This window comes from Ascaphus truei, chromosome 3 (assembly GCF_040206685.1).
Source record: "Ascaphus truei isolate aAscTru1 chromosome 3, aAscTru1.hap1, whole genome shotgun sequence".
In the NCBI taxonomy this organism is placed as follows: domain Eukaryota; kingdom Metazoa; phylum Chordata; class Amphibia; order Anura; family Ascaphidae; genus Ascaphus; species Ascaphus truei.
This window is the reverse complement of record NC_134485.1, coordinates 286663171-286689419: the sequence shown is the minus strand read 5'-3', so window position 1 is coordinate 286689419 and position 26249 is coordinate 286663171. Positions and strand designations below refer to the sequence as shown.

Sequence of the window (26249 nt, the reverse complement as noted above, 5' to 3'; positions counted from 1 at the left end):
CCACTGCAGCAAGGGATTCTGGGAAATGACATGCAAATGGACACACAGTGTCACCTTTTGCTCCAAAACCATTTTTAACATGGTTCCCTATATAATAATATAAATGAATGGAGAGCCCACAATGGGGCTAAACAAGAGAATGAACCTGCATCGCCACAGAATCACTCGCGGAACAAGAGACGGTCCTGACGGCGAACATTTCTCTGACTGGCCATAAGATGGACGATTTGAGGGTTGCCATACTCAAAGGTAATCTTAAAACACCGAAAGAGAGACGGTTGCAAGAATACAAATTTATGCAACTGTTTGGGACACTTACTGTAGCGGTGGCCTAAACAGAGATCGAAATTTTATGAGTCATTACTGACACAAGTGAACTCTCTACCCATGAGCGCTAAAGGCCATGCCTGTACATACTGTGCTATATGTATGCACACACAGCTGTCTCTTACACATACTAATACTCCTTGTTGTTCCATCCCTATACACCAATAGGGACTACATAGTATCTACACACACTTTTAGTTATGCTACAATCTCTCACATTTCCACACCATTTATATTAACTCCCACTCCACACACACCTTTTGTAAAGCACTGTATACACTGTGGGCTCTCCATTCATTTATATTCACACAGATACACACACACTCTTACATCACTAACTGTCAGGAACCATTTAACACCTCTAGCCATAAATCACATCCACACACGTGGGAGGGACAAGCACAGATAACATTCCAAGAGACTCTGTTTTTAAGTATAACATTTGCTTGCTTCATTCATTGTAACATCGCCGGAAGAAGAGATCAGTGTATTTCGAAAGCTCGCACAAATAAAAGCATTTTGTTAGCCACAAAACGGTATCATCTATTTATTTTTTGATTATATATATATATATATATATATACAGTGTTCGACAATTATATACATTTACACGCCCGGGGCGTGTGGATTTAACCCCCTGGCGAGTAAATATTGGCCCAAGCAGCACACGTGTGTTTTTTAAATTTCCCGCGCTCGCGCTGCTGTTTTTCCCGCGCTCGCGCTGCTGTTTTTCCCACGCTTGCGCTGGAGAAAAAAAAAAAAAAGGAGGTGGGTTCATGTTGTTGGGGGAGATTACCCCGCCTCCGGATATCTGAGCAACTTTCCCTCCTCAGCGCTTCCACTCCTCCCCCTTCCGGCAGCCAGCCCCTTCCACGCCTGTCTGCCTCAGGCCCCTGCAGGGCCATCTGTCGCCCCCCCCTCCCATCGGGCCATCCGCCCCCCTCCCACCCCAATCTCTCCCGGCCTCAGTGACCCCCCTCACCCCAATCTCTCCTGGCCTGCGTGACCCCCCCCTCACCCCAATCTCTCCCGGCCTCAGTGACCCCCTCACCCCAATATCTCCCGGCCTCCGTGACCCCCCCCTCACCCCAATCTCTCCCAGCCTCCGTGACCCCCCCTCACCCCAATCTCTCCCGGCCTCCGTGACCCCCCTCTCACCCCAATCTCTCCCGGCCTCCGTGACCCACCCCCCCGACACCCCAATCTCCCCCCTGACACCCGTGACACCCCCCGACACCCCAATCTCCCCCCGACACCCGTGACACCCCTGACACTCCAAATCTCCCCACTCACTCCCGATCTCACCTCCAACTCCGTGTCCCCGGCCTCCGGTGACCAGCCGCATCACTAGCCCCCCCACTCCTCTCTCCCCTGTGTCCGGATCCCTCACTGCCACCCGGTGACCCGCAGCGACAGCCGCCGAGGCCGAGGGCGACACCCGGCCTGCCGCTTCCTCGGCTGTCACAGAGACCGGAGACCACAGCGATCCACGGTGAGTAAGGGGGGGGGGGAGAGAGAGTGTGTGTAGGGGGGGAGAGAGAGTGTGTGTGTAGGGGGAAAGTGTGTGTGTGCGTGTAGGGGGAGAGTGTGTGTGTGTGTGTGTGTGTGTGTGTGTGTGTGTGTGTGTGTGTGTGTGTGTGTGTGTGTGTGTGTGTGTGTGTGTGTGTGTGTGTGTGTGTGTGTGTGTATATATATGTGTGTGTGTGTATATATATGTGGGAGTGTGTGTGTGTGTGTATATATGTGGGAGTGTGTGTGTGTGTATATATGTGGGAGTGTGTGTGTGTGTATATATGTGGGAGTGTGTGTGTGTGTATATATGTGGGAGTGTGTGTGTGTATATATGTGGGAGTGTGTGTGTGTATATATGTGGGAGTGTGTGTGTGTATATATGTGGGAGTGTGTGTATATATGTGGGAGTGTGTGTATATATGTGGGAGTGTGTGTATAGATGGGAGTGTGTGTGTGTATATATGGGAGTGTGTGTATATATGGGTGTGTGTGTGTATATATATGGGAGAATGTGTATGTGTGTATAGGAGTATGTGTGTGACACCAGAGGTACCCCCCCCCCCCAATCAGTCACCTGCTCCTGTCAGTCAGTCACCCCTGCCCCGGTCAGTCAGTCACCCCTGCCCCGGTCAGTCAGTCACCCCTGCCCCGGTCAGTCAGTCACCCCTGCCCTGGTCAGTCAGTCACCCCTGCCCTGGTCAGTCAGTCACCTCTGTCCCGGTCAGTCAGTCACCCCTGCCCCGGTCAGTCAGTCACCCCTGCCCCAGTCAGTCAGTCACCCCTGTCCCGGTCAGTCAGTCACCCCTGCCCCCCTCTCTCTGGTCTCCCCTCATCTCCCCTCTCTCTGGTCTCCCCCCGTCTCCCCTTTCTCTGGTCTCCCCCCTCTCCCCTCTCTCTGGTCTCCCCGCTCTCTCTGGTCTCCCTCGTCTCCCCTCTCTCTGGTCTCCCCCCTCTCTCTGGTCTCCCCCGTCTCCCCTCTCTCTGGTCTCCCCCGTCTCCCCTCTCTCTGGTCTCCCCTCTCTCTGGTCTCCCCCGTCTCCCCTCTCTCTGGTCTCTTTCTCCCCTCTCTCTTTCTCTCCCCCCTCTGTCTCCTTCTCTCTCCTGTCTCTTTCTCTCTCTCCCTCCTCTGTCTCTTTTTCTCTCTCCCTCCTCTGTCTCTTTTTCTCTCTCCCTCCTCTGTCTCTTTTTCTCTCTCCCTCATCTGTCTCTTTTTTCTCTTTCTCTCTCTCCTCTCTCTCTTTCTCTCTCTCTCTCCTCTCTCTTTCTCTCTCTCCTCTCTCTCCTCTCTCTCCTCTCTCTCCTCTCTCTCCTCTCTCTCCTCTCTCTCCTCTCTCTCTCTCTCTCTCTCTCTCTCTCTCTCTCTCTCTTCATCTCTCTCTTCCTCTCTCCCTCTCTTCCTCTCTCTCCCTCTCTTCCTCTCTTTCCCTCTCTTCCTCTCTCTCCCTCTCTCTCTTCCTCTCTTCCTCTCTCTCCCTCTCTTCCTCTCTCTTCCTCTCTCTCCCTCTCTCTCCCTCTCTGCCTCTCTCTCCCTCTCTTCCTCTCTCTCCCTCTCTTCCTCTATCTCCCTCTCTTCCACTCTCTCCCTCTCTTCCTCTCTCTCCCTCTCTTCCTCTCTTCCTCTCTCCCTCTCTCTCCCTCTCTTCCTCTCTTCCTCTCTCTCCCTCTCTTCCTCTCTCTTCCTCTCTCTCCCTCTCTTCCTCTATCTCCCTCTCTTCCACTCTCTCCCTCTCTTCCTCTCTCTCCCTCTCTTCCTCTCTTCCTCTCTCCCTCTCTCTCCCTCTCTTCCTCTCTTCCTCTCTCTCCCTCTCTTCCTCTCTTCCTCTCTCTCCCTCTCTTCCTCTCTCTTCCTCTCTCTCCCTCTCTGCCTCTCTCTCCCTCTCTTCCTCTCTCTCCCTCTCTCTCCCTCTCTCTCCCTCTCTTCCTCTCTCTCTCTCCCTCTTCCTCTCTCTCCCTCTCTTCCTCTCTCTCCCTCTCTTCCTCTCTCCCTCTCTTCCTCTCTCTCCCTCTCTATCCCTCTCTTCCTCTCCCTCTTCCTCTCCCTCTCTTCCTCTCTCTCCCTCTCTCTCCATCTCTGCCTCTCTCTCCCTCTCTTCCTCTCCCTCTATCTCCCTCTCTTCCACTCTCTCCCTCTCTCCCTCTCTTCCTCTCTCTCCCTCTCTTCCTCTCTCTCCTCCTCTCCCTCTCTCTCCCTCTCTTCCTCTCTCTCCCTCTCTTCCTCTCTCTTCCTCTCTCTTCCTCTCTCTCCCTCTCTGCCTCTCTCTCCCTCTCTTCATCTCTCTCCCTCTCTTCCTCTCTCTCTCTCTCTCCCTCTCTTCCTCTCTTCCTCTCTCTCCCTCTCTCTCTCTCCCTCTCTTCCTCTCTCTCCCTCTCTTCCTCTCTCTCCCTCTCTTCATCTCTCTCCATCTCTTCCTCTCTCTCCCTCTCTCTCCCTCTCTTCCTCTCCCTCTCTTCCTCTCCCTCCCTCTCTTCCTCTCCCTCTCTTCCTCTCTCTCCCCCTCTCTGTATCTGGATATCTTATTTACCCTATATATCTTAACTGTCCTATACTACACCAAAATAACTTATACTGCTTTCTTCCAGATCTGACTCAAGCTTCACACGGAAGACATCGGAACCCCCCCTAACCCAGAAGACAGGTAGGGAACACATCCCCTCCAACTTATAACATTGCGGGAATGAGGTACCTGGACATTGAGGGACTGCGGATCAGTAAGATCCCAGGCGGGATTGCTGCTTTAGATATTGTGAAGCAGGGATGTCCATACACTGGTTAAGGGGTTCAGGAAACTAGTCATTCATACCTGGCTTTTATTTCTAGATCCGACATTTACACACTTACACACTCACACGTAACAAGGACTAATTGTAGTATAATGTAATAAATACATTTGTCAAAAACGAATGTTGTTCTGACTAGGAATTTATTAAATGTATTTTATTTATATATTTTATTTTAAAGCGGGGTTGGGGGCGGGTTGGGGCGGGACTAGGTGGCGAGTAGATTTTTTGGTTGGGCGAGTAGATTTTTGGGTGATTTGTCGAACACTGTATGTATATATATATATATATATATATATATATATATATATATATATATATATATATATATATATATATAGACCATACGATACCGGTTGCAACACGACATCAAGGGACAGCACGCAGGTAAGTAAATCAAAAATGTTCTATATTTGATAGAAGACACAAAAACCGACGTTTCGGTCCCCCAGTGGGACCTTTCTCAAGGTGGTGCACCACCTTGAGAAAGGTCCCACTGGAGGACCGAAACGTCGGTTTTTGTGTCTTCTATCAAATATAGAACATTTTTGATTTACTTACCTGCGTGCTGTCCCTTGATGTCGTGTTGCAACCGGTATCGTATGGTCTGTTATTGCTTTATGGGATAAGCACCAAAACTTATTTACTTGCATATGGTGTGCCGGCTGTGCATTGGATTCTATATATATATATATATATATATATATATATATATATATATATATATATATATATATATATATATATATATATATATATATATATATATATATATATATATATATATATATATACATATATACAAGTCTATTCTGGTTTTTGTTCTCTGGTGGGTCTGGCTATGGTGTACTACAGGTGGATGGATTCAGCCCCTCCCACCCCCCCTGACACATAGGAAATAAGAGATGTTATAGTTAGTTTTGAGCAAGTTTGGGGTACGCCTTTGGCCATACATTATTGCCTCTGAAGCTGGAGGAAGAGGAAATAGAAGAGACACACACATCACTATCATTTTTCTTTGGCAATAAAAAATACTTTTATAATTTTCTACTTATAATTCACCTTTGATAAATAGGAACAGCATTGTTGTTTCATCTGATGACTTTATACTTGGCGGTTGCTATTTAGCCAGTTGTGAAAGTGTAAATAATAAAAACTTATGCTCAGACTTCCAATCTTGAACCAATAGCCAAACCAAAACTTTTGTTGTTTGTTTTTATCTCCCGAGGTATCCATTGCTAGACTTTGTCATTTAAAAGCTCATTTACAGAGGAAGCCAAAGGATGCTTAAGGTTTTCTCCCTGCTATTTTACCTCCTTTTTAGTTATCCAGGCATCGCTCCTGTGTATTACAGCGCCAGTGCTTACAGTACCGTGTGAAGGAAGGAAGACATAGAATTTAATTTAATATTTTTTTCTCAATGGTGCTCAGCTGTTTATTTTCGTTCTTAGTTTATCTATTCATCTTTTTTTTCCCTCTACTTCCGAGGCTGTAGAAAAGTAGCTCCATTTTGTATTTATTGCTTTGCAACCACTGATATTGCAAACTAGCTTTTTCATTTGTACTGCAAACATTCTCTATTCTTTCACAAATTGATTGTGCTATGTGAACCCGGAATACTGAGAGACATTGAAGACACACTGAGAGGACAGACTTTTATTGGCAGTGCTAACTGTACTGAGCATTTCTTGAATGGCGGGGTGCAGGTCATCTTAAAAAGGCTGTGTGAATTGTTGCTTTTGTTTGCGCTGATATTAATTGCGTAGCTTTCATGAAGCTGCTATTTCACTTTTGTCTCTTGCACATGACTATTTCTGTGACCTTATCCACTTCCCATTTGTTTTGGTCCATTTTCCTCCCTTTTCTCCACACTCGCTAACTTTTTTGTGAACCTTTTTATGGCGCTTTAAACACTCCCTATATTTATTTATTTTTAAATTATACATTGTTAATCATTACACAATAGACAGAATAGTCTGACTACAACAAACAAATGTTGCATATGTCTCAGCTTGGTAGTGGAGTTTGGGGAGCGCAGTTTATCACCAATTATGAAATACAAACATAAAAAACACACATGGTGCAGATTGTAGAGATAGTGGGGATATAATTAACTATTGATTGTCCTGTAGGATGTACTCTCACATGTTTTCATATGAAATAAAGCAGTTCCTCTAGATTCATCAAAGATGTTTACTATGTATTTATCCACAATTTGTCATCTCTTTCTCTCCCTTCATTTATATGTTCTATTCATGGATCTATATAATATCAATGAGCTTTTAGTAAATGACTTTTATTAATGTATGTGTTTTTAAGGAGCTTGAGAATGTTTTTCCAATCTGATTAAATTATGATTCATGTAAAATATGATTCTATTATATATATATTACCATTTGATCTATCAAACTTCTAATACCTTTTTTATATACTTTGTTTATAACAGTTTTAATATTATCTTCCACCATATTTTATGGATTTTAAATTTAACTTTTAAAATGATTATTAATACGTCTCAGGTAATGATACCTCAACATCCTTGGTTTCCAGTCTCACAGTCTTTCTGGTTCCAGGATTATATATATTCAAATCCAAATTCCAAGAACATCACTTTTTTATAACCTTTTTAGTAAAATGATATTGAGTATTCTCCTCAATCTAATATTTTAGTAATTTTTAATATATTTTTTATTGTTATTCCCCAAATAACGTTCCCTACCTTTCAATATTATTTATTCATGTTTATTCATTGATACATCAAACGTATTATATGGTAATCTTATGATATATATATATATATATATATATATATATATATATATATATATATATATATATATATATATATATATATATATATATATATATATATATATATATATATATATATATATATATATATATATATATATATATATATATATATATATATATGTTTTATAATTACACAGCGCGAAAGAACACAGTGACCAATAGGAATAAAGAAGGAGCTATTTATAAAGGGACACCAGATGCAGAAAGTATTACTCCTGACGAAGGCGAGTACGTGCGAAACTCGTAGAGTCGCCAGCGTTTACTTTCCCTGCTGTACCGTGCGGATGTCCAGTGCCTCTGCGTTCCAAAAACCTGTGTTCCAATAGCCGGAAGTGACGTGCCGGGAAACCGGAAGCTTCACCAACCGGAGAGGCTCCAGAACGCTAAGCAAGCACCTCGAGGAACAGCATCGGGCAGCAGTAATCAGAGACACTGATTACAACTTTAGTTCTACATGATCGTTGTTTCACGCTTGTATGCAAGTGTGATTCTTATATTTTATGTCATAAATTTGTGAATTATACAGATCGTACTATGGATATTTTCCATCTTTTTTGAAAAACACTGAACAATTGATGAACATCAGACAAGATCCCCGCCATAGAAGCTGACACCACATATACACAGGCACCAAACAGAGTTTAGGAACTGCTTTATTTCATATGAAAGAATGTGAGTGTACATCCTACAGGACCACCTATAGTTAACTATATCCCAACTATCTATACAATCTGCACTATTTGTGTTTTTTATGTTTGTATTTAATAATTGGTGATAAACTGCGCTCCCCAAACGCCACTACCAAGCATTCTATAGAGGAAGGCATCTGACCACCCTCAAAAGGGTTTTGAAGCTGTATTTATTTTCACTGTTTTTATTCACCTATATTTAATTATACTTACAAAGCATGTTGTTTGTATTTAAGCACTTCAAGCACTGATTTGATTTCACTACTTCACGCTAAGAGCGCCTTATTCACTCTTTGTTTGCTTCATATGTTTCAGCTGCAAGGCTCGCTGCTTTCCTTGGATGTCCATGTGTGGATCCTTTAGTCCTCACATGAGCCTACGGTTCTCTAATATGTCCATCACTGACATATGGTCACAAGGAAATGGGGTGGGATAGTAGGGAAGAAAGCAATTGGCGGACGTCAGCAGCACTGGGTCAATCAGAGAACAGCAAACACAGTGAAGACCAATGTGCTCTCAGTGGTCTATCATGTAATCCTACTCCTCCTCCTCCTCCTCTTTCCAGGAATTCAGAACTTGGAGGAACTGAATCACGTGACTTTGCTGAGCTCAAAACACTTACATGCCCCAAAATCTCAGTGGGTTTAATGAAAAGCGTTGACTTTACTTAGTAGTTTTTAGGTGTATGGCACACATTTCATGATGGGCAGCTGCACAAAGGTAATGAGGGTGCCAAATTATTGCACAAATATGTACTTACAAAAAATTACTCTTAAGAAACCGTTTATTTTGTAAAAGACAAAATAAGAGGAAGCACAACTGTGGCACAATTGTTAAAATGTAACAGGAATATTTCCCAATTTTCTCTTCTAGATAGCATTTTGCAATCTTACATATTGCCCTTGTTTTACAGTATATCACAAAAAGTAGTTATGGCTGGATACAGAAGTTAAAGATGCAGACCATGCAATATCCTACGAGGGTTTAAAGAGAAAAAATCAGTTCTGTACTATAAGAATATACTTGTAGCATTTTTTTTCAAAGTCTCCTATTGACGAATATATGGAAAACAGGTATCTGACTGGTCTAATGTATACTTGTTACAGTTGATAGGACAACAGAAATATGCTTGTCAATAGGCTATATGATTGAAAAATAAAAATGTTTATAATATCAGTACATTTTTGTGTTGACAGAGCAATCCAAGCCATTTCTGTGTGTGTTTCTTTTGTGCATTTTTGAATATAGGATTGAAGCAAGGGGACACTTACTTACAAAGGGATTGTCAGTATTTCTGCATTATTCAGCTTCATCATCACATGGACCAATAGGAAGCTGAACCTGATAACATCACGGTTTCCTATTGGCCTGCAGGGCCCGGGAGCTTTGAAAAGCAGACATAGAATGAACCCTGGAGTGGCTAACGGCGCCCTCTATGGAGGGACTTACCTCCGGAAGCAGGGATTCCACAGAGCTGAAATTAATGGGGTTCTTGTTAGTACCGCTGATGTTCAAGTAAGTCACTAGTCCAACAAAGTAACGGTGGTTAGTGGATTAGGAAGCAGGATGGGGACCAATGAAGTGCTGCTGCTCAGATAGTGTTCTTGCGGTCACTTGGAGATTTGTCTAGAAGATAAAAGTGCAATACGTTTCTGATGGCGCAATAAAGGTGATTTATTCATTACACAAACAAAGGGTTAAAAATGCAAACTCACAATGCTCAGTAACAAAACACTTAGTGTGCCATCAGAAGCGTTTTTGCCCTTGTAAATGTATATGTACACACACACACACAAACACACACACACCAGCCCACCCCTGCATCATAGTAAAAAGGACAACTTTGGATGAACCCATTGGGTTAATCTTTTAATTAAATTCGAAATGCTGTGCATGATGTTTACACTCCGTATACCATTATAAAATGTAATTAAAAATTGCATACACGATAAGTTTAAATAATATACGCAATGTATTGCTTAAATTAGTTTAGTGCACATTTTTTAGTAGACATAGTAGCCATGGATATATATTTTTATTTTTTTATTGTGTATGGATAATTTGTAACCAACCAACATTACAATCATTTACACAAGCATGAGCCTGTTCAAAGAGATATTTAGCAAGAACTGTGTTGTGCATTGAAGAAAAACAAGCGGGCAAATACAAAACATACATTCTACATTTTTATTCCAGTATTGAAAAAAACAGAAGTAGTCACGTTTTTATAGATGTAAAAATAGTCAGATTTGTGAGAGTATTGCACATTCTTTATATTCCATAAGATAAGCATGTAACAATCACATCACAATAACGGTGCAGATAAAATATCAAGTAAAGGAATCATTGCATTGGCAATCCAAGAAAGGTGTAGTAATAAATTGTAAAGCAGTTTGCTTTATTGAGTGGTTTGTCAAAGTAACAATAAGGTAATTAAGTACTATAATTTACTTTAATCACGTACTGTAGATAAAAAAAAGGCTACAGTATATGCGTATATACAGTACATGCATATAATCACACCCGCTGGTTACTATTGCACATTACAGCTCTCCAAGACAAAATGTAATGTATGCATTCTATATTCCATGCATTTATACAAAATTATATGTCTGTATCATTTTGTATGTTGTACTGTATAGCTGTCCACACCAAAGGATAACAGTGGCAAATTTGCAGTCATTTCCAGTAGTAAAGTATCTCCCCTGTTGTTTATGCATCATGTGACAAAATTAGTGGTACTGTTTTGCCCGGCTCCTTGTGCTGTGATAACAGAAGCTAGACCTGCTTTGTCTGGGATAGCCGGTCTACAGCCAACTCCCAGGATATTGAGTCAAAGACACCATTAAGGAAACACACCAAGCTCTGACAGTGTGTCTGACTACACATCAAACTGTCCTTTCATCACATCTCTTACATCGGAAAGATGGCAGATATTGCCTCAGAGTAAAGAGAACTAAAGGATGCAGAATTTAATACACTCCATTATAGTATGTACTTATATTTAACTCTTCTCTAACTCCACCTTTTGCTTCATATAACCAGTTCTCAAGACGCCACCCGAAAATGCCAGGCACAGTAAAAAGGGTGAAATACCTTTCAACATTAATGGTAAAACATGCATCAGCAAACTTCCCCAATCATCATTTATTGCTAAACAAAAACCCTAATATGTTTCTTAAGAAGCTTAGGTTGTTCGTGTTAAGATATCATCACTTCACTAGTGAACAGGTTAATGCAGAATTCAGATTAGAAACCGTATATCAGTGCTAATTGAGCAATTTATATTTAGGTGAATACATTTCACATGTCATTTTATTGTGAAATTGTTGCTTTGCATTTGTCAGCACTTTGATCTCTTAGTTGGAGAAATGCACTTAACACAGAAAAGTCATCTACATCTTCCAACTTATCCACTGTTTCCACAATACCTTCCACTGCATCTCTTGAGAGAACCGTGGAAGCATTAGACTTAAATTTCTTGACAAGGTCTTCTTTGCTCAAGGGTTTCCTCCAGTGACCATAGAATGTGTCACATCGCTCTGTAAAAGTGTCTCCATTTTGCAATGTTATGCCCACCTCACAGTAAAGCTTCTCAAAATTAGGTTTGTTGTCAGGTGGGTGCAATACCTGTATTTTACCCAGCAGTTCCTTCAGGTTTGGCCTGCAAATGTTGTGATCACTGAATGACTGGACAGACACAGCTCCATCTAGTAGAGCTGTACATGCATTGAACTGGAAGGAATGGCGAGCTTCATGTTCTGAAGTAGGGAAAGGGCGATTCACATATTTGGCATCTGGGATTTTGAGTACAATTTTCTGGATACTGTCCACAGGGAGAAATTCATTGTCCCCTGCAATGTGCTTCCGAACTGCACATGCTGCATCTGCAACCCAGTGCATTCCAAGGTGGGCAGGGAAACGCTTGAAGGCCACATCTTGTTTCTCCAGCAGCCAGGTATATGACTGTAGTGATGGTAGACACTGTGGAACATAGTCATTATAGAAAGCACCAAATCCAGACTCCAAATCCAGAATCTCTTTGTTTCCTTCAAGGCCCAAGAATGCTAAACAAGCAGCCTCAAGGCCATGTCTGGCTGCATTGCCTACGTGCAGGGGCTTAGTTTGTGTGGCTGCATTAGCCATAGGAGCTCCAGAATATGAAGCTGCAATAGCTAAAGCCTCTCTGCATTGAGCCTGGTTCAGACTCAGAAGTTTAGAAGATGCTGCAGCACTCCCCATAGTACCAACCACAGCAGGAGGGTGAAACCTGAAAAGTACCAAATTGCAGAAGGTTAACACACACTGAAATGAGAAAGGATCAATGTTCAAGTGAGTCCTCATAGTATAGAGAATTTTTTTGTGATATATTACCATTTTACCGATCTATTACATTTATATTACTAAAGCAACCGAATTTGAAAGCAAATCAATTAAACCACCTAGAAATGTATTAAATACATATGCAATGCTTTGCATTGTTGGCTGATTTACCTTGATACATACATATCACCCAATAATTAAACAAAATCGCCAGTGTGAAATTGATGGTGCATTTTACTGGAACCAGTAAATATTATGTTATGGAAACATTTACATTTTTAGAAAATCATGAAGATACAGATTCTTCATTCTTTTTTTTTCAAGCATGATGTATATATGTAGACATCAATGTAGGTTTCTAAATGATAACATTTATTTTCAGATTGTGTTTTAATATTTTCTCAGACGCAATGGACTGCATGTCTGACACAACTGATTATAAAACCAAATTGATGGTTATGTATCAATGTCTATTGGCTGCAAAACAGGCAAATCCAGAGGCACATTTATTAAAACAAAAATAATATGCATGCAAGAGATGGCATTTTTTCTCTCTGGTCAATCTGATATTGTTTTGCACTCTACTTTTGCCGCTGGGAAATTTGGATACATCCTGCAATGCCAAAAGTTGTTTTAGCACTACCTCACTTCAGATGATTATCTTAATACTGACATCACAGGATACACAAAGAGCACATGGGTGATTCAATGAATAACACAAAACCGAGATTTTCATGTGAAAAAAAAAGCATGCATTTGCTTTTCTCTATTAAGTGCATAGGATGTTAGCAAGTGTCTGTGTGGACAATTGGGTGCTTTGACTTCTGAAGTCTGTATCTCTTTTTAACATTGAAATGCAATACCAACCATTTTGGAAAAAAAATAAACTTCCACAAACATTAAGTAATTGTGATAGCAAACTGTAATTCTAGCGCAGGTAATATTTATTTAGTTAGTGGATAATGTGTACATTATTTATTCCATACCTTTTCGGAATGTCGCTGGCTTCAGTAGAAAAGCGCATGAGTCTGCCCTGCACCTCAATGCCAACACTAAAAGCCAAAATAAGATCAAGTCCAGATGGTTTGTGATTTGGAGTCAAAGCTTCTGATATGGCAATCAACGAGGGCAGAACAGCCCCAGAGGGATGTGTAGCAGGATGCCAGGTGTCATCAAAATCCATTGCGTGAACCTATTTTTAAAAAAAATACACATTGTCATTAGAGGTTATGCATCGATCTTCAAAAGAGACACATTCCTAATGCTTTTTTTTAATCACCTGCTTGCTTCTGTATGAAATGTAAGGAATGTATTAATTAACTGCTGAATCATTAGTATGTTTAAACGAAATGTTCTGTCATTTATATTGTGGAGGGTTCTGATCAATTTCCTTATTTAATAGGACTATCTTGTAGCCTTTTAACAACTAATTCATGCAAAATGCAATACTCAATTATGTTTATTAGGCTAAGAAGAAAAAACAACCACTTTGAGCAGAAGTTGTTTTTGTACATCAATAAGACTCTATAGAGCGATACATCAAGCTCTGTTATGGGTTAAACACGTCTGAACAAGCATTACCTCGCATTCAAGTCAATAAGCTTAACTTAATGAGCTTAATTCGAGTCAACAGAGCTTAATGAATCTGGGGCCAGAGGGGGAATTCGCTAAAGGTCTATAAATAATAATATTGGCATTATTGGCCTTTAACGTCAATTTTATTTATCTTATTCACTAAATCCATATCGCAAGTGTTAAAGCAATGGTAAGGGGCTTTACATCATGACTATATGTCAGCTTTATTTTTTAAAAGCAGTGTATGCAAATAAGGGATTAGTGGATATTTAATTATTCACCGATCACTGATTATTTTTTTTATAATAATAGCACTTTTTAGCACCTACCCCAGGCTGATGTTAAGCCAATCTTACCTATGTATATAATGGCCACTATACACATAAGCAAGATAAGAGTAGCCAACCTAGAATAGGGGATACATATACATAGTACTAACAATGTCACACTTATTACTATATTAACCCTTTAGAAGCCCAGGTGGCCAGCTAGTCATGGCCAACCCAACTGACGAACTGGCCACTTGGGTGACTAAAGGCTTAATATTTGCACGTTTGGACATTATGCATTTTGAGTTTTATTTGTAGGGTGTTTATGTTGTAATTCCTTTTCAATGCATGGGTAGCCTCATGCATCAAAGGGTTAAATAATTTGTGTCGCCATAGGGTTGTGTAAGAAATCCTATTACACAATCCTGTGGTAGAAAAGTGTGATATACAGTATGTTCAACATTTCCAACAATTACATCGCTAGTGCTGATTAACGCACATTACAATGAGTGACTGCCTGTTTGTATCACAGTTGTTATTAAAGCAATGTTTTCATGTATGATAATGAGAATCAATATCCAATCCAATTATGCATAATAATTCTTAGTGAATATTATAATGTAGCAATATCGTCCTTTAGTGAATCTAGCCCTATTGTAGGTAATATAAAAGGGAAGGAAGCTAAAGTGTGACACACTCGGAAGGCTCAAAGATTCCCTGCTGCAAAGCTGGGCCAGAAAACAGCAACTATATACTTCTTAGTTGATAGAGCCTGAAGGAAAACTGGGAGAAACCCCCCATCAGATGTATCAACTTATCAACAAAGCTTCAGGCTCTGTGTGTTCAATGCATTCTAATATGTGCAGCCTTTATGCTCTACCTTATCACCCCAAAAAAACATTTCCAGATCCCATAGGCCTAAACGACTCATGTTCAAAATGCCTGTGGAAGAGTTAATTTAATGGCAATACCTTTACTTGCATTAAAAATTAGATCCTAGTGAAAAGGAACATTTCCCCTTACATACTACCCCATGTCAATTCACCAAAAAGACAGAGTGGGCTTTAATTACAATGGTTAACGTTATGGTACCCTTAACCTCTTGCTAGTAATACTATGACCATGTGATGGCTTTGGTCAAAGGTAAAGGATTAAGCCTTAGGATACCCTAAAACGTAGCTACTAAGTCATAGGTGCTGGCACACCAGGGCCCCGTGACTTAGTGCTGATGCTACGTCATGCTCTTTTGCTTGTTTTCTAACAAAGCATTAAACGCAATGTGAAGAGAGAAGAAGGACCGTACTCTTCCATTTATGTCACCGACGTGACAGCGCGATCATGTGATGGCTAAGTATCGATCATATGATCCCAAATGGCTGCAGGGGTTACGGCCCCTATGGCACTCAAACGGATTAAGCCATTTTGCGTACAAAACCCTGTAAATATCTACTTATGGGGCTACACATAAAAGAGGGTAGATGGGGCCATACTTCCCCACACATGCGGGTAAAGTGTTAATCGGGCACATCCAGAACCAACAGGGTGACTAACCTAATCAGGGCAGAACACTATCTCTTGTATGCACTGTCCCCTACATCAGCATTGATCATAATATATCTGCATTCAATATACAATTGTAGCAGTTCCATTCCTCTATTGTAGCTCTTAGTCATTGAGCTACATTTACCTAAGTTACAACCATTGATACTACTGGCTGCTGAGGCATTTTCTATACAGCAGTTTAATTACTGGCCCCTTACTCTATCACATTAGGCTGTTAATTTACAGTATGAGATTTGGATTATTTGTCATATATCTCCCATATGCATAATCAACATAGCTGTTACAGCAATGTAATTCTGATTACAGTCACAGTCCATGCTGTTTGATGTAATTTTAAACCCATTTATTTTATATTCATTGATGGAAATAAAGAATATTTTTAATATTACCACAACACTTCTGCTGTGATTGAGTGCCCACCTACTAGGTTTCTTTTCTCTTTGTGTATAAATATCTACTTATCCCTTACTATTACAATAGGGATTGTGTATTTATCTCCAAGATACGAAACTGGCACAATAAAATCTGCATTAGATGTATCTAAGAAAACATTCCCATTAGATACAATGGTCCTTTTTTCTTTGATGAATAAGGTGCAGTGTTTTTGCTCCTGTTTTGCAGACAGGATATGTTACTGGTAGGCAGGAATTGCTTTTTAGCTGGGAAGTATTTATTTTTCCTGACTCACGGGCATCTTTTATTTTTCATGGATCCTTCATATTCAATAACTTACCCAGAACCTGCATCAAATTGTCTTTCGATCATTTGCTGGCAGCTTTGTGGCTACAATTGTAATAAACATCAGAATGCAGTACTAATATCGACCATTACTAACCTGCTAGCATAAAAATGATCTTAGATCTCCGCTCGATCTTTATACAAACTGAGCACAGAGTTGACATTTAATGATGTATTATCACTGTACTTTAGCTTGAGTAAAACGGTCAATGGCTATTTTAACATTGATCACACATAAATAATTGTGTAGCGTTACAATACTAAAAGTTTCTTACAGCAACTCCATTGACAAAAGCAGCATAGATAGGCGGAAGCCGAAGGTCTGACTGGCCCCAAACGGTGCTGGACACGTCTGTGCTGTAAATCTGAAAGGTAATTAAATATGTATTCATTTAAAGCAGGGACAGGACAAAAAGAACAATGCTATTTTCATACTCGCAACCTCTGGCGCTGTAGAATACAGCGTGATTGTATAATGTTTAGCACTTATCAATGTACAAATGTGACATGACATAAGTAAATTACAGTACACGTGACAATGAATGGCTACTGCAATGGGTAGGAAGTGAATTGCAGATTCTTTTTCTGACATATTTCAATGCATTGCACTACAATGTCAACAGCAAAACGTCAGCTTTAAAAGAACATAAGAATGTCAAATGCACAGTATCTAAACAGTAACCTGTCAATATGTAGCATTATCTAAAAACTCACTTGTGAATAAAACTATAGCACGGTGTTCATTAATAGGTCTACTATTTAAGGTTTTCATTTTACAAGCAGTGTTTCATCCTTTTAAATGATCTCTCACCATGTTTCCTCCATGAAATACGGTGACTGGCATGCAGTGGGTACTAAGAAATGTGACTCCACTAAGTTATTATGCTTGCAAATTAGAATAAATACATATAGGTTCTTGAAGTTTTTCTGTATTTCAAAGTACAACTATTGCAACAACAAAAAAAGGTGCACTGACACGAGGAAATTAAACTGTAAATTCAAGTCATACAACTCCAAAGTCACCAAGTATGGTAAGTATTGCTTAGCCAGCTAATACCTGAGGAATGCTAAGCAATATTTTGATTGTGCATTTAACAATTCTTTTTTTGTCCATTCAGCTGTATACAATCTCTACAGAAGACTGACTTAGATTAACTAAATATTGCTGAGCCATAAGGCACCTTAAATGACGAGGAAGGGGAGTTTAAAATAATGTGTGTTGGTACACTTTTAATTTGGTTTTGCATACAGGACCACACCCTATAGCATCATTGACATATTTCCTCCATCTTGGGACCTGAGCTTAAACTATTTACCTAAAAAAAAAAAATAACTGTAATTAAACCTAGTATTGTCCTTTTTGTAACAAGTTATACTATACAGTACATACAGAGGTATATGTGTTCTTTTTTTTACATTGTTACATACTTTTTTGTGTTTGATTATTTTGATACAATAATAAAATGAAAAGCAAAACACCTGTAGAAACGAGTCTTACTTTGCTGTACTGTAATGCTTTATGGTAGATATTACTGCTGGTACCAAGCAGCCCAACTCCTAATGTATCCAGAATCATACGTTTACTTCTCTGAATAACAACCTCTGTGAGGTGAGTACTAGTTAAACCATGGATCATGCCTGCAAAACTCCCAGTCACGCTCTGAAAAAGTAGATAAAAGTAAACATTAAAATGTGTACATTCTGGGGACATTGCTTTCTCATTGGATACATATACTGAACTTTTATATATATATGAAAAAATTAATCTATATAGCCCCTCTTCTCTAATGTGTCAGGCATATATGGACAAATTGGGACAAGACTAAACCCCATCTTGTAGTGAGAAGGAATCCTTTTTTATAGAGATCTAATGGTATAAAAAGGTTAGTTCACACTCTATCATGGAATGTGTCATACACAATGAATTTCCACTTAAAGATGTACTAGGGCCTTATTCCCTAAGTGCTGCTGTGCCACTAGACACTGTCCGGTGCTGAAAGACATCTTATGGCCGATTCTAGTGAATAACCATCATTTGTTCTGTTCGAGTACTGAAAGGTATCTTATGACATACTGTAGTAAACATGGCTTATCATCCTGCTACACTCTTCTGAAAGATATGTTATCTTACATTTATAGCCATTTATAATGTTCCTATTCTTGCACTGCATAAAAATAAAGTTTTATTAATATGTAAGCCCTTTTGAACAATACCTGTGATGCTGCATGAAGTTTATTTTTTAATACCAGAGTGACCATAGGTTCAAACTTGTAACACTGATACATAAATAGCCACTTTGAAGGAAGTAAGAATAGTAGTATATATGGAGCAGAGCAAATGCCACTTATTTTTTGTTAATTACAGTATATAGTTAAATCGTCATTGAATAACATACCACACACTGATATCAAATGTACATAAGATGCAGCACACGGTATTACCCCCGTTAATGCAAAACAGCGCACAGAATAATGCTTAAATAATTAGTGTGTTAACTACGTAGACATTGTTTTAAACAGCACTACCCTTAAACACTGCCCCAGCGTCAACGGGAGATTTAACATCAGCACATATGTATACTAAAGCTTAACATAAAGCAAACTGAAGAATTACAACCCAATTTCCATTTGCTATGCATTTATGGTCCAAATCTATTACACATTCCCAATGTTATACAGTATATATATATATTATATATATATATATATATATATATATATATATATATATATACAAAGGCAGATGTCACTCGCAATAAAGGTAGAAAGTCGGTGCTTGTCCCATATAATATTGAATAAAAATGGAGATTCCTTACCAGGCAGACCAGGAGTCCAAGACCACGCAGCAAGAACCGAGACAGCACTCAGATAGATATCAAATATAGATGTATTGAAAAAAGGCACATTCAACCGACGTTTCGGTCCTGAAACAGGACCTTTCTCAAGGGAGTGCACCTCAGGACCGAAACGTCGGTTGAATGTGCCTTTTTTCAATACATCTATATTTGATATCTATCTGAGTGCTGTCTCGGTTCTTGCTGCGTGGTCTTGAACTCCTGGTCTGCCTGGTAAGGAATCTCCATTTATATATATATATATATATATATATATATATATATATATATATATATATATGATATATATATGATATATATACATATATACATATGGAACACACAATAGATGCCGCAATCAAATCACCCTTGTGTGATTAAATAATCAGTTAACCAGAAGTCAAGGTAAAAGGTAACCCTCTGGTGGTGCTACCGACCCAAGGGAATAATATGACTAAAAAGGAGGGAGAGTAGGGTCAAAAAGGTGCACTCAAATGCTGAATTATGAAAAATAGAAATGGACTTTATTAACAAAGAGTATAAAAAACACAAAAGACAGACCCACACAATTCACATGTCAGATCGCTATGTGACACAGCGTAAAAACATCAAAGAGGTACAATTGGTCTGATAAGAGCCAAAGCAGGGTAACAATATATCATTACAAATATAACATAACAGAACTAGGGGAAAAATATTTCTCCCCAAGTAATGTTTACTGAGATCGGCCGATCCAGAACAAGAGTAGCAATGAATATAAATGGTAAGTAGATACAGACCACAAGAGAAAAATTGGATATATATTGTAGTAAATGTACATAAACCTCTTAATGATGATGAAAGATAATTAGACACATAGCTAGAAATACATACAGTTGTGACCCTTAAATGTGCTGTACATCAGCTGAATAAAGTGATGCCCAGATTGAGCTGCACATGTAAAATAAGTAGCAGCAGTGGTAGATCTATAAAGTGCACTGGTAGCGCTCATACAGTATAAAGTCCCCTGAGATACAGAGCTCAAAGATAATGAGCAGTGGTGGTGTGTGAATAACACAGGGACATAGAGCACTGCTGTGTGTGGTGTGCACAAGGCACTGGGGAAATCCAGTGATAAATACCAGCGTTACTCAGTCAGGCAGCAGGAGAATCAGATGATAAAGACCAAAGTCTTGCAGTGGGACATCAACAGTAAAACGGATGAAAGTCTCACGCAATATATATATGCAATATACATATACATACATACACGTGCGCATACACGCGCATACACATGCGATGACATCAACTCTCCAAGCATGAGCGCAGGATGTCCTGCATAATTTTGCAAGCACGAGCAGGGGTGGGGGGTGGAGAGAGGGGGGCATGGGTTGGGGGCTTTTTATGTGTGTAATGTTTGTGTGTGGCTGTGTTCTGTGTGCATTCAGTGCTGCTGAGTGCGCTTCAAAGTCAATTTTGTCTCCCCAAGCGCCAAGCTTGGGAGAGCGTACGTGCACAAAGGCAATCCTTTTGGTGGGGCATTCAGCCACCTCTTTGCTACCTCCCTTCCCTCTCTTCCCCCCCACCCTTTCTCTCCCTTTTTTCTTTCTCCCAGTGTCATCCACACTCCTACCTACAGTATTATGTATTATTTATTTATTTAGTTCCGTTTTCAATGTTGTGTTTTCACTTTTTTTTTTATTATTATTATTATTTTTGTACATTTATAGTATGATTGATATAGTGTCAGCCTACCCTTTCACTTGCAGAGAATCGCAGCAAAGCAGGTTGCCAGCGGAGGAGAGCAGGAACACAGCGCTATTGCAGGGCAGACACAGGAAGGATGGGGCGTTTGACATCACAGCGCTGGGACGTGCTCCTCCCCCGTAACTCCGCAGCCCCTGCACATGCACACACATCATTATGTGGCCGCCCCCTGCACTATCCTGTTCAGCCGCCCCCTGCACTATCCTGTTCAGCCGCCCCCTGCACTATCCTGTTCAGCCGCATTATCCTGTTCGGCCGCCCGCACCTAGCTTGTTCAGCCGCCCGCGCACAGCTTCTTGGCCGTCCGCCTGCGTAGAGCTTTTTCACCCGCCCACAGCGTGTGCCGGTCCACGCACACCAAGTTTCGCCGCATAACGCCAGTGCCCCCCCCCCCTAAATAATCTTGCGCCCCCCCAGGGGGGAGCGCCGCTGTTCTACACAACACATTGCACAGCACTGATTATAATTTTTAGATAGTAGTGTTTTTACTTTTGTTCCCATGTCACTATTTTACTTTCACTAATCTAAAAGAACAAAAAAGAAGGATGCCAAAACCTCTCATGGGTGTAGTATGTCATATAAGATATATTAAATAAAGGTACCGTGGTAAGCTATGTATATCAAGTTTATCTTAGCATATCAATGATACAGTGGTTTAGCACTACCTTTTTCTTGTTTGTTATATATACAGTACATACATATATATATATAGTGAGAGACTAAAGAAAGAGAGACGGAGAAAAGGGAATAAATAGACACAAAGTATGCAGTACCTTAGCAAGCATCCTGCTTCTTCGAATGAGTCAGGGAGGATGGCCTGAGTTGGAAGTTCCTGATTTTGTTGCATTAGGCCTCTCTTACTCACTTTATATTCCAGTAGCCACAGTAGTGATACTTATGACCCTCCTTTTCAGTTTGTATCTTCCCCTTTCCGACAGCTGGGATTCCCATATTACACAATGTCTAACTTCCCACTTTATTAGGCTTAACGTGTCAATTTTAACTGTTCAAAATGGAAAGTCCACCACTAAAAAAAAGCCAGCATTGATTATAAATATATAATTATACATATGTCCCAAGAAAAGAAAAAATTCCAGGCACGAGCAGCATGCCAACAACAATAGTTAGCACTGTTTGTTTCTTTGTTTTTTATGTAGTCTATTAAAGTTGTTTTTAACCCTCCATTGCTGGTGAGCGCCTTACCTTTTTTTCTTGGAGCGGATGTTCTTTTGATCCATACTTGTTTGCCGTCGTCTGTGAGGATCCTGTTACACCACCGGAAGTCCCACGGGAGATGCATTCACTCTGGCAGCGTCAGGGAAGCAGCTGAAGGAAGGGACTCAGGACGTTGTTGTATCGTGAGTAAGGCTACTCCACACCGGGCTCGCCGGGGCTATGGGGACTATGGGAATATATTTCACCTTATACTGTCCCTGTGTTGTTCCCCTCCTGTCCTCCCTAATCATCCTTTATTACTTATCACTGCATCACCGTTTATTCCCTATTACCCGGTGTCAGCTCCACATATTGTTTTCAATAGTGCCTTAGTGCACTTGCAGCTGGACAACCTAGACCTTGTGCACTGTCTTTGTTCCTTGCTTATAACCAAAGTTGATTTATTGTTTTGGTCCTATGACGGATGATTCTAAAGGTTACCAAACAGGACAGGATAGTTGGTTTAAATAGACTATAATAACACCCCAGCTCAGAAGTGACCTCCCCACGTGGAAGTGTCCAACACAATTGACAAGGCTAAAAGAACATAATCAATTAAAAATCATCCCAAGGCAAAGTGAGAGACTCCTTCTAATTGAAAGAATTAGGTACATAATAGTAGAAACAGTAAACCAAATAAAAAAAACGAAATTAATATCAAGGACCGTAAGATGACACTCTGACGTCATGATGCGCTATACAAACAAACACAAAAAAAGTGTGCCCAACAATTAAAGCTAAAATAGAAAAAGGTAACTAAATTCGCCTACCCCTAATCAAGACCCATCACTAATTGATCCAAAGACCATTATATTGTATGAGTATTTATAACAGGTTGCTCCACAGAAGATATACAACAAATATATAAAAATAAACCAACCAAAGAAGAAGTTGGGGGAAACATAGAAATCTTGTCGATTTAGAAAAAAATGATCCAAAAGCATCATACAAAAAATATATTTTATTCAAGATCAGTAGAAAATAGGGCACAAAAAATAATTAAGACATAAGTAAAAACAATCACAAACCAGAACAATTATGGTTAAATACCTGCAACAATATAAATCTAATTAATTGATATGTGTCAGTCAAATCACTTTCCACATACTGTATAACCCTGGGTAGTACTCGGGTATATAGTCGGTTATCAGATGTCATAATATAAAGATATAAAACATATATAAGTGAACACAGCATCTACCAGTACATATAAAGTGGAGAGAAGTTTGTGAACCCCTTAGGCTTTTCACATATTTCAAACCTACCCACGTTTCGGCAGCCCTAAGAGAACCCCCTCTTCTCACACACCACTTCACTTTCACCCCACCTCACACTCCCCAGTCACCCTTCCCCCCTCTCTCTTACACCCCCACGTGTTTTTCTCCCCTCCCCACACTCAACCTCCCTCCACAATATACGTTCACACAGTGACACACACACACACACACACACACACACACACACACAGTGACAAACACACATACACAGTTACAAACACAAAGCCACTAACCTACACACATGGCCCCTCCCCTCCTCATACTTCCCCCTCCTCTCCTCATATCTCTCCCCATCCCCACCTCATATCTCCTAATATCTCCCCCATCCCTCCTCATACCACCCTTCCACTTCTCATATCTCCCGCTCCCCTCCTCATATCTCATCTCATATCTCCCCCTCACCGCCTCATAACTCCCCTCCTCATATCTCCTCCCCTCCTCCTATCTCCCCCATCCCTCCTCATACCTTTCCCTCCTCATCTCATATCTCCCCCTCCTCATATCTCCCCTCCTCATCTCATATCTCCCCCTCCTCATCTCATATCTCCCCCGCCTCATCTCATATCTCCCCCTCCTCATCTCATATCTCCCCCTCCTCATCTCATATCTCCCCCTCCCCTCCTCATTTCTCCTATCTCCCCCTCCCCTCCTCATTTCTCCTATCTCCCCCTCCCCTCCTCATTTCTCCTTTCCTCATATCTCCTTTCTCCCCCATCCCTCCTCATACCTTCCCCTCCCCTCCTCATATCTCCCCCGCCTCACACTTTCCCCTCCTCATCTCATATCTCCCCCTCCTCATCTCATATCTCCCCCTCCTCATCTCATATCTCCTCCTCCTCATCTCATATCTCCCCCTCCTCATCTCATATCTCCCCCTCCTCATCTCATATCTCCCCCTCCTCATCTCATATCTCCCCCTCCTCATCTCATATCTCCCCCTCCTCATCTCATATCTCCCCCTCCTCATCTCATATCTCCCCCTCCTCATACCTTCCCCTCCCCTCCTCATACCTTCCACTCCCCTCCTCATACCTTCCCCTCCCCTCCTCATACCTTCCCCTCCCCTCCTCATACCTTCCCCTCCCCTCCTCATACTTTCCCCACCCCTCCTCATACCTTCCCCTCCCCTCCTCATACCTTCCCCTCCCCTCCTCATATCTCCCCCTGCTCTCCTCCTATGACAGACAGACAGACAGACCACACACACAGACAGACAGACTTCTCAGCTCACTACATTCGCCCCTCCGGTGCAAAGCCCCGCCCCCAGCATCATCTGACCTCCAACCAATCCCCTGCTTCTACTGTAAAGCCAAACCCCCCGGCATTCTACCATTGAAAAAAATACTCACCGGCTGCCGCATCCTCCTCACGTCACCGCCCCCCGCGCACTGCCTCCGACTCGCGCACGGGACCAGGGGCAAAAACTAGTACATTTCCGGGATGGACCGGCAACTGGGACAGCCCAGAAAAAAAACGGGACTGTCCCGGCAAAAACGGGACAGTCCCGGCAAAACCGGGACGTTTGGTTACCCTAACGATAATGCAAAGTTATGCTACAATAACATCACATTAAATAAAATAAAAGATAGAACGTTCCTTGTTTTTGCACATAATTAGCTTGGAGGGTACGCATGAACCTTAGAGGAAGTAAGGGGAAATCTGTTACTATTTTAGGTAACATCATATGAGCCCTGATTTAATAAAGCTATATGGATCTAGCCTGTTATGAGCTAATAGCGCCACTTTCCAGGACTAGTCAGGAAAAAAACCTTAGCAGATCACGCTGGCAGACATTGAGGAATCTTCCTGTTCTGCTGTCACTAATCTTTGAATCATTTACTGTATATTTCCTCACTACTAGCTTCCTGTCACAACAGGGGCAAGTTTAAAAGGTTATATTCTGGTAAAAGATAGCTTTGTGTGTTTATGCCAGGGATTTATTCCTAGTGGTTGAGTAACCCCTGGTCACCTTGTTGTGCTTAATAATTCATATTATTATTCATAGTACAGTATAGTGCAAACAGGGATAATTTTCAACTCCTCAACCAGGCCTACACAGGATGATGAAGATGAACTCTTGGACCAGTTCCGTGCTCTCCGCCAGAAGGAGGGAGAAGAGTTGTCCACGTTTGTTCCACGCTTACAACTATCCTCATGGGGATTACTCTCCAATAAAGTTATTCCTGCCGCAGTAAATGAGTACAGATTCAAACAATATATCTAATGAAGTGTACTGTATAGGAGTACACCAAAGGTCCCAAATGACGGTGCACCGCAGACCAGAGTTTGATTGTATCTTGGTCTAAATGTGCGACCAAAGACAAATAATTAAAATAAAGTTTATTAATATAAAAATGTTGTTAAAACGTTAAATCCTAAATCCTAAATCTCTAGAGTGAGAGATATAAACCTCTAGCTAAAGGCTGTGCATAAAGTTGTATGCTAATGTACGTAGCCACTTAGATCGTGGTATGTTGGATATAAGCTTCTGTTGCAGTGTGTCAAAAATATCCTTTGGAAGGTGTATTTAGTACCAAGAAGTCTGGAGGTTTCGACCACACAGTTGCGGTAAATACCTACTCAGTAGAT

General features: G+C 40.9%; 1 protein-coding gene across 1 annotated transcript; it reads right to left on the bottom strand.

Moving 5' to 3' along the window:
• Positions 1 to 10084: 10084 nt before the first annotated feature.
• On the bottom strand, positions 10085 to 22076 carry ACOD1 (aconitate decarboxylase 1). The gene is made up of 5 exons (XM_075590972.1): positions 21942 to 22076; positions 18087 to 18248; positions 16864 to 16953; positions 13430 to 13635; positions 10085 to 12390 (listed from the first exon to the last, which is right to left on the bottom strand). The coding sequence occupies exons 1-5, from the start codon at positions 21951 to 21953 to the stop codon at positions 11436 to 11438; spliced, it is 1425 nt and encodes a 474-aa protein (XP_075447087.1). The 5' UTR covers positions 21954 to 22076; the 3' UTR covers positions 10085 to 11435.
• Between the last annotated feature and the right edge of the window lie 4173 nt (positions 22077 to 26249).

Excerpts from the sequence above, each read along its gene's own strand:
- ACOD1 (XM_075590972.1), bottom strand. Across the intron at positions 13,636-16,863 it reads CTTTTGTCAATGGAGTTGCT|GTTCACGCAATGGATTTTGA; the intron begins GTAAGAAACTTT and ends TTTTAAAAATAG. Across the intron at positions 12,391-13,429 it reads GCCAGCGACATTCCGAAAAG|GTTTCACCCTCCTGCTGTGG; the intron begins GTATGGAATAAA and ends GGTACTTTTCAG.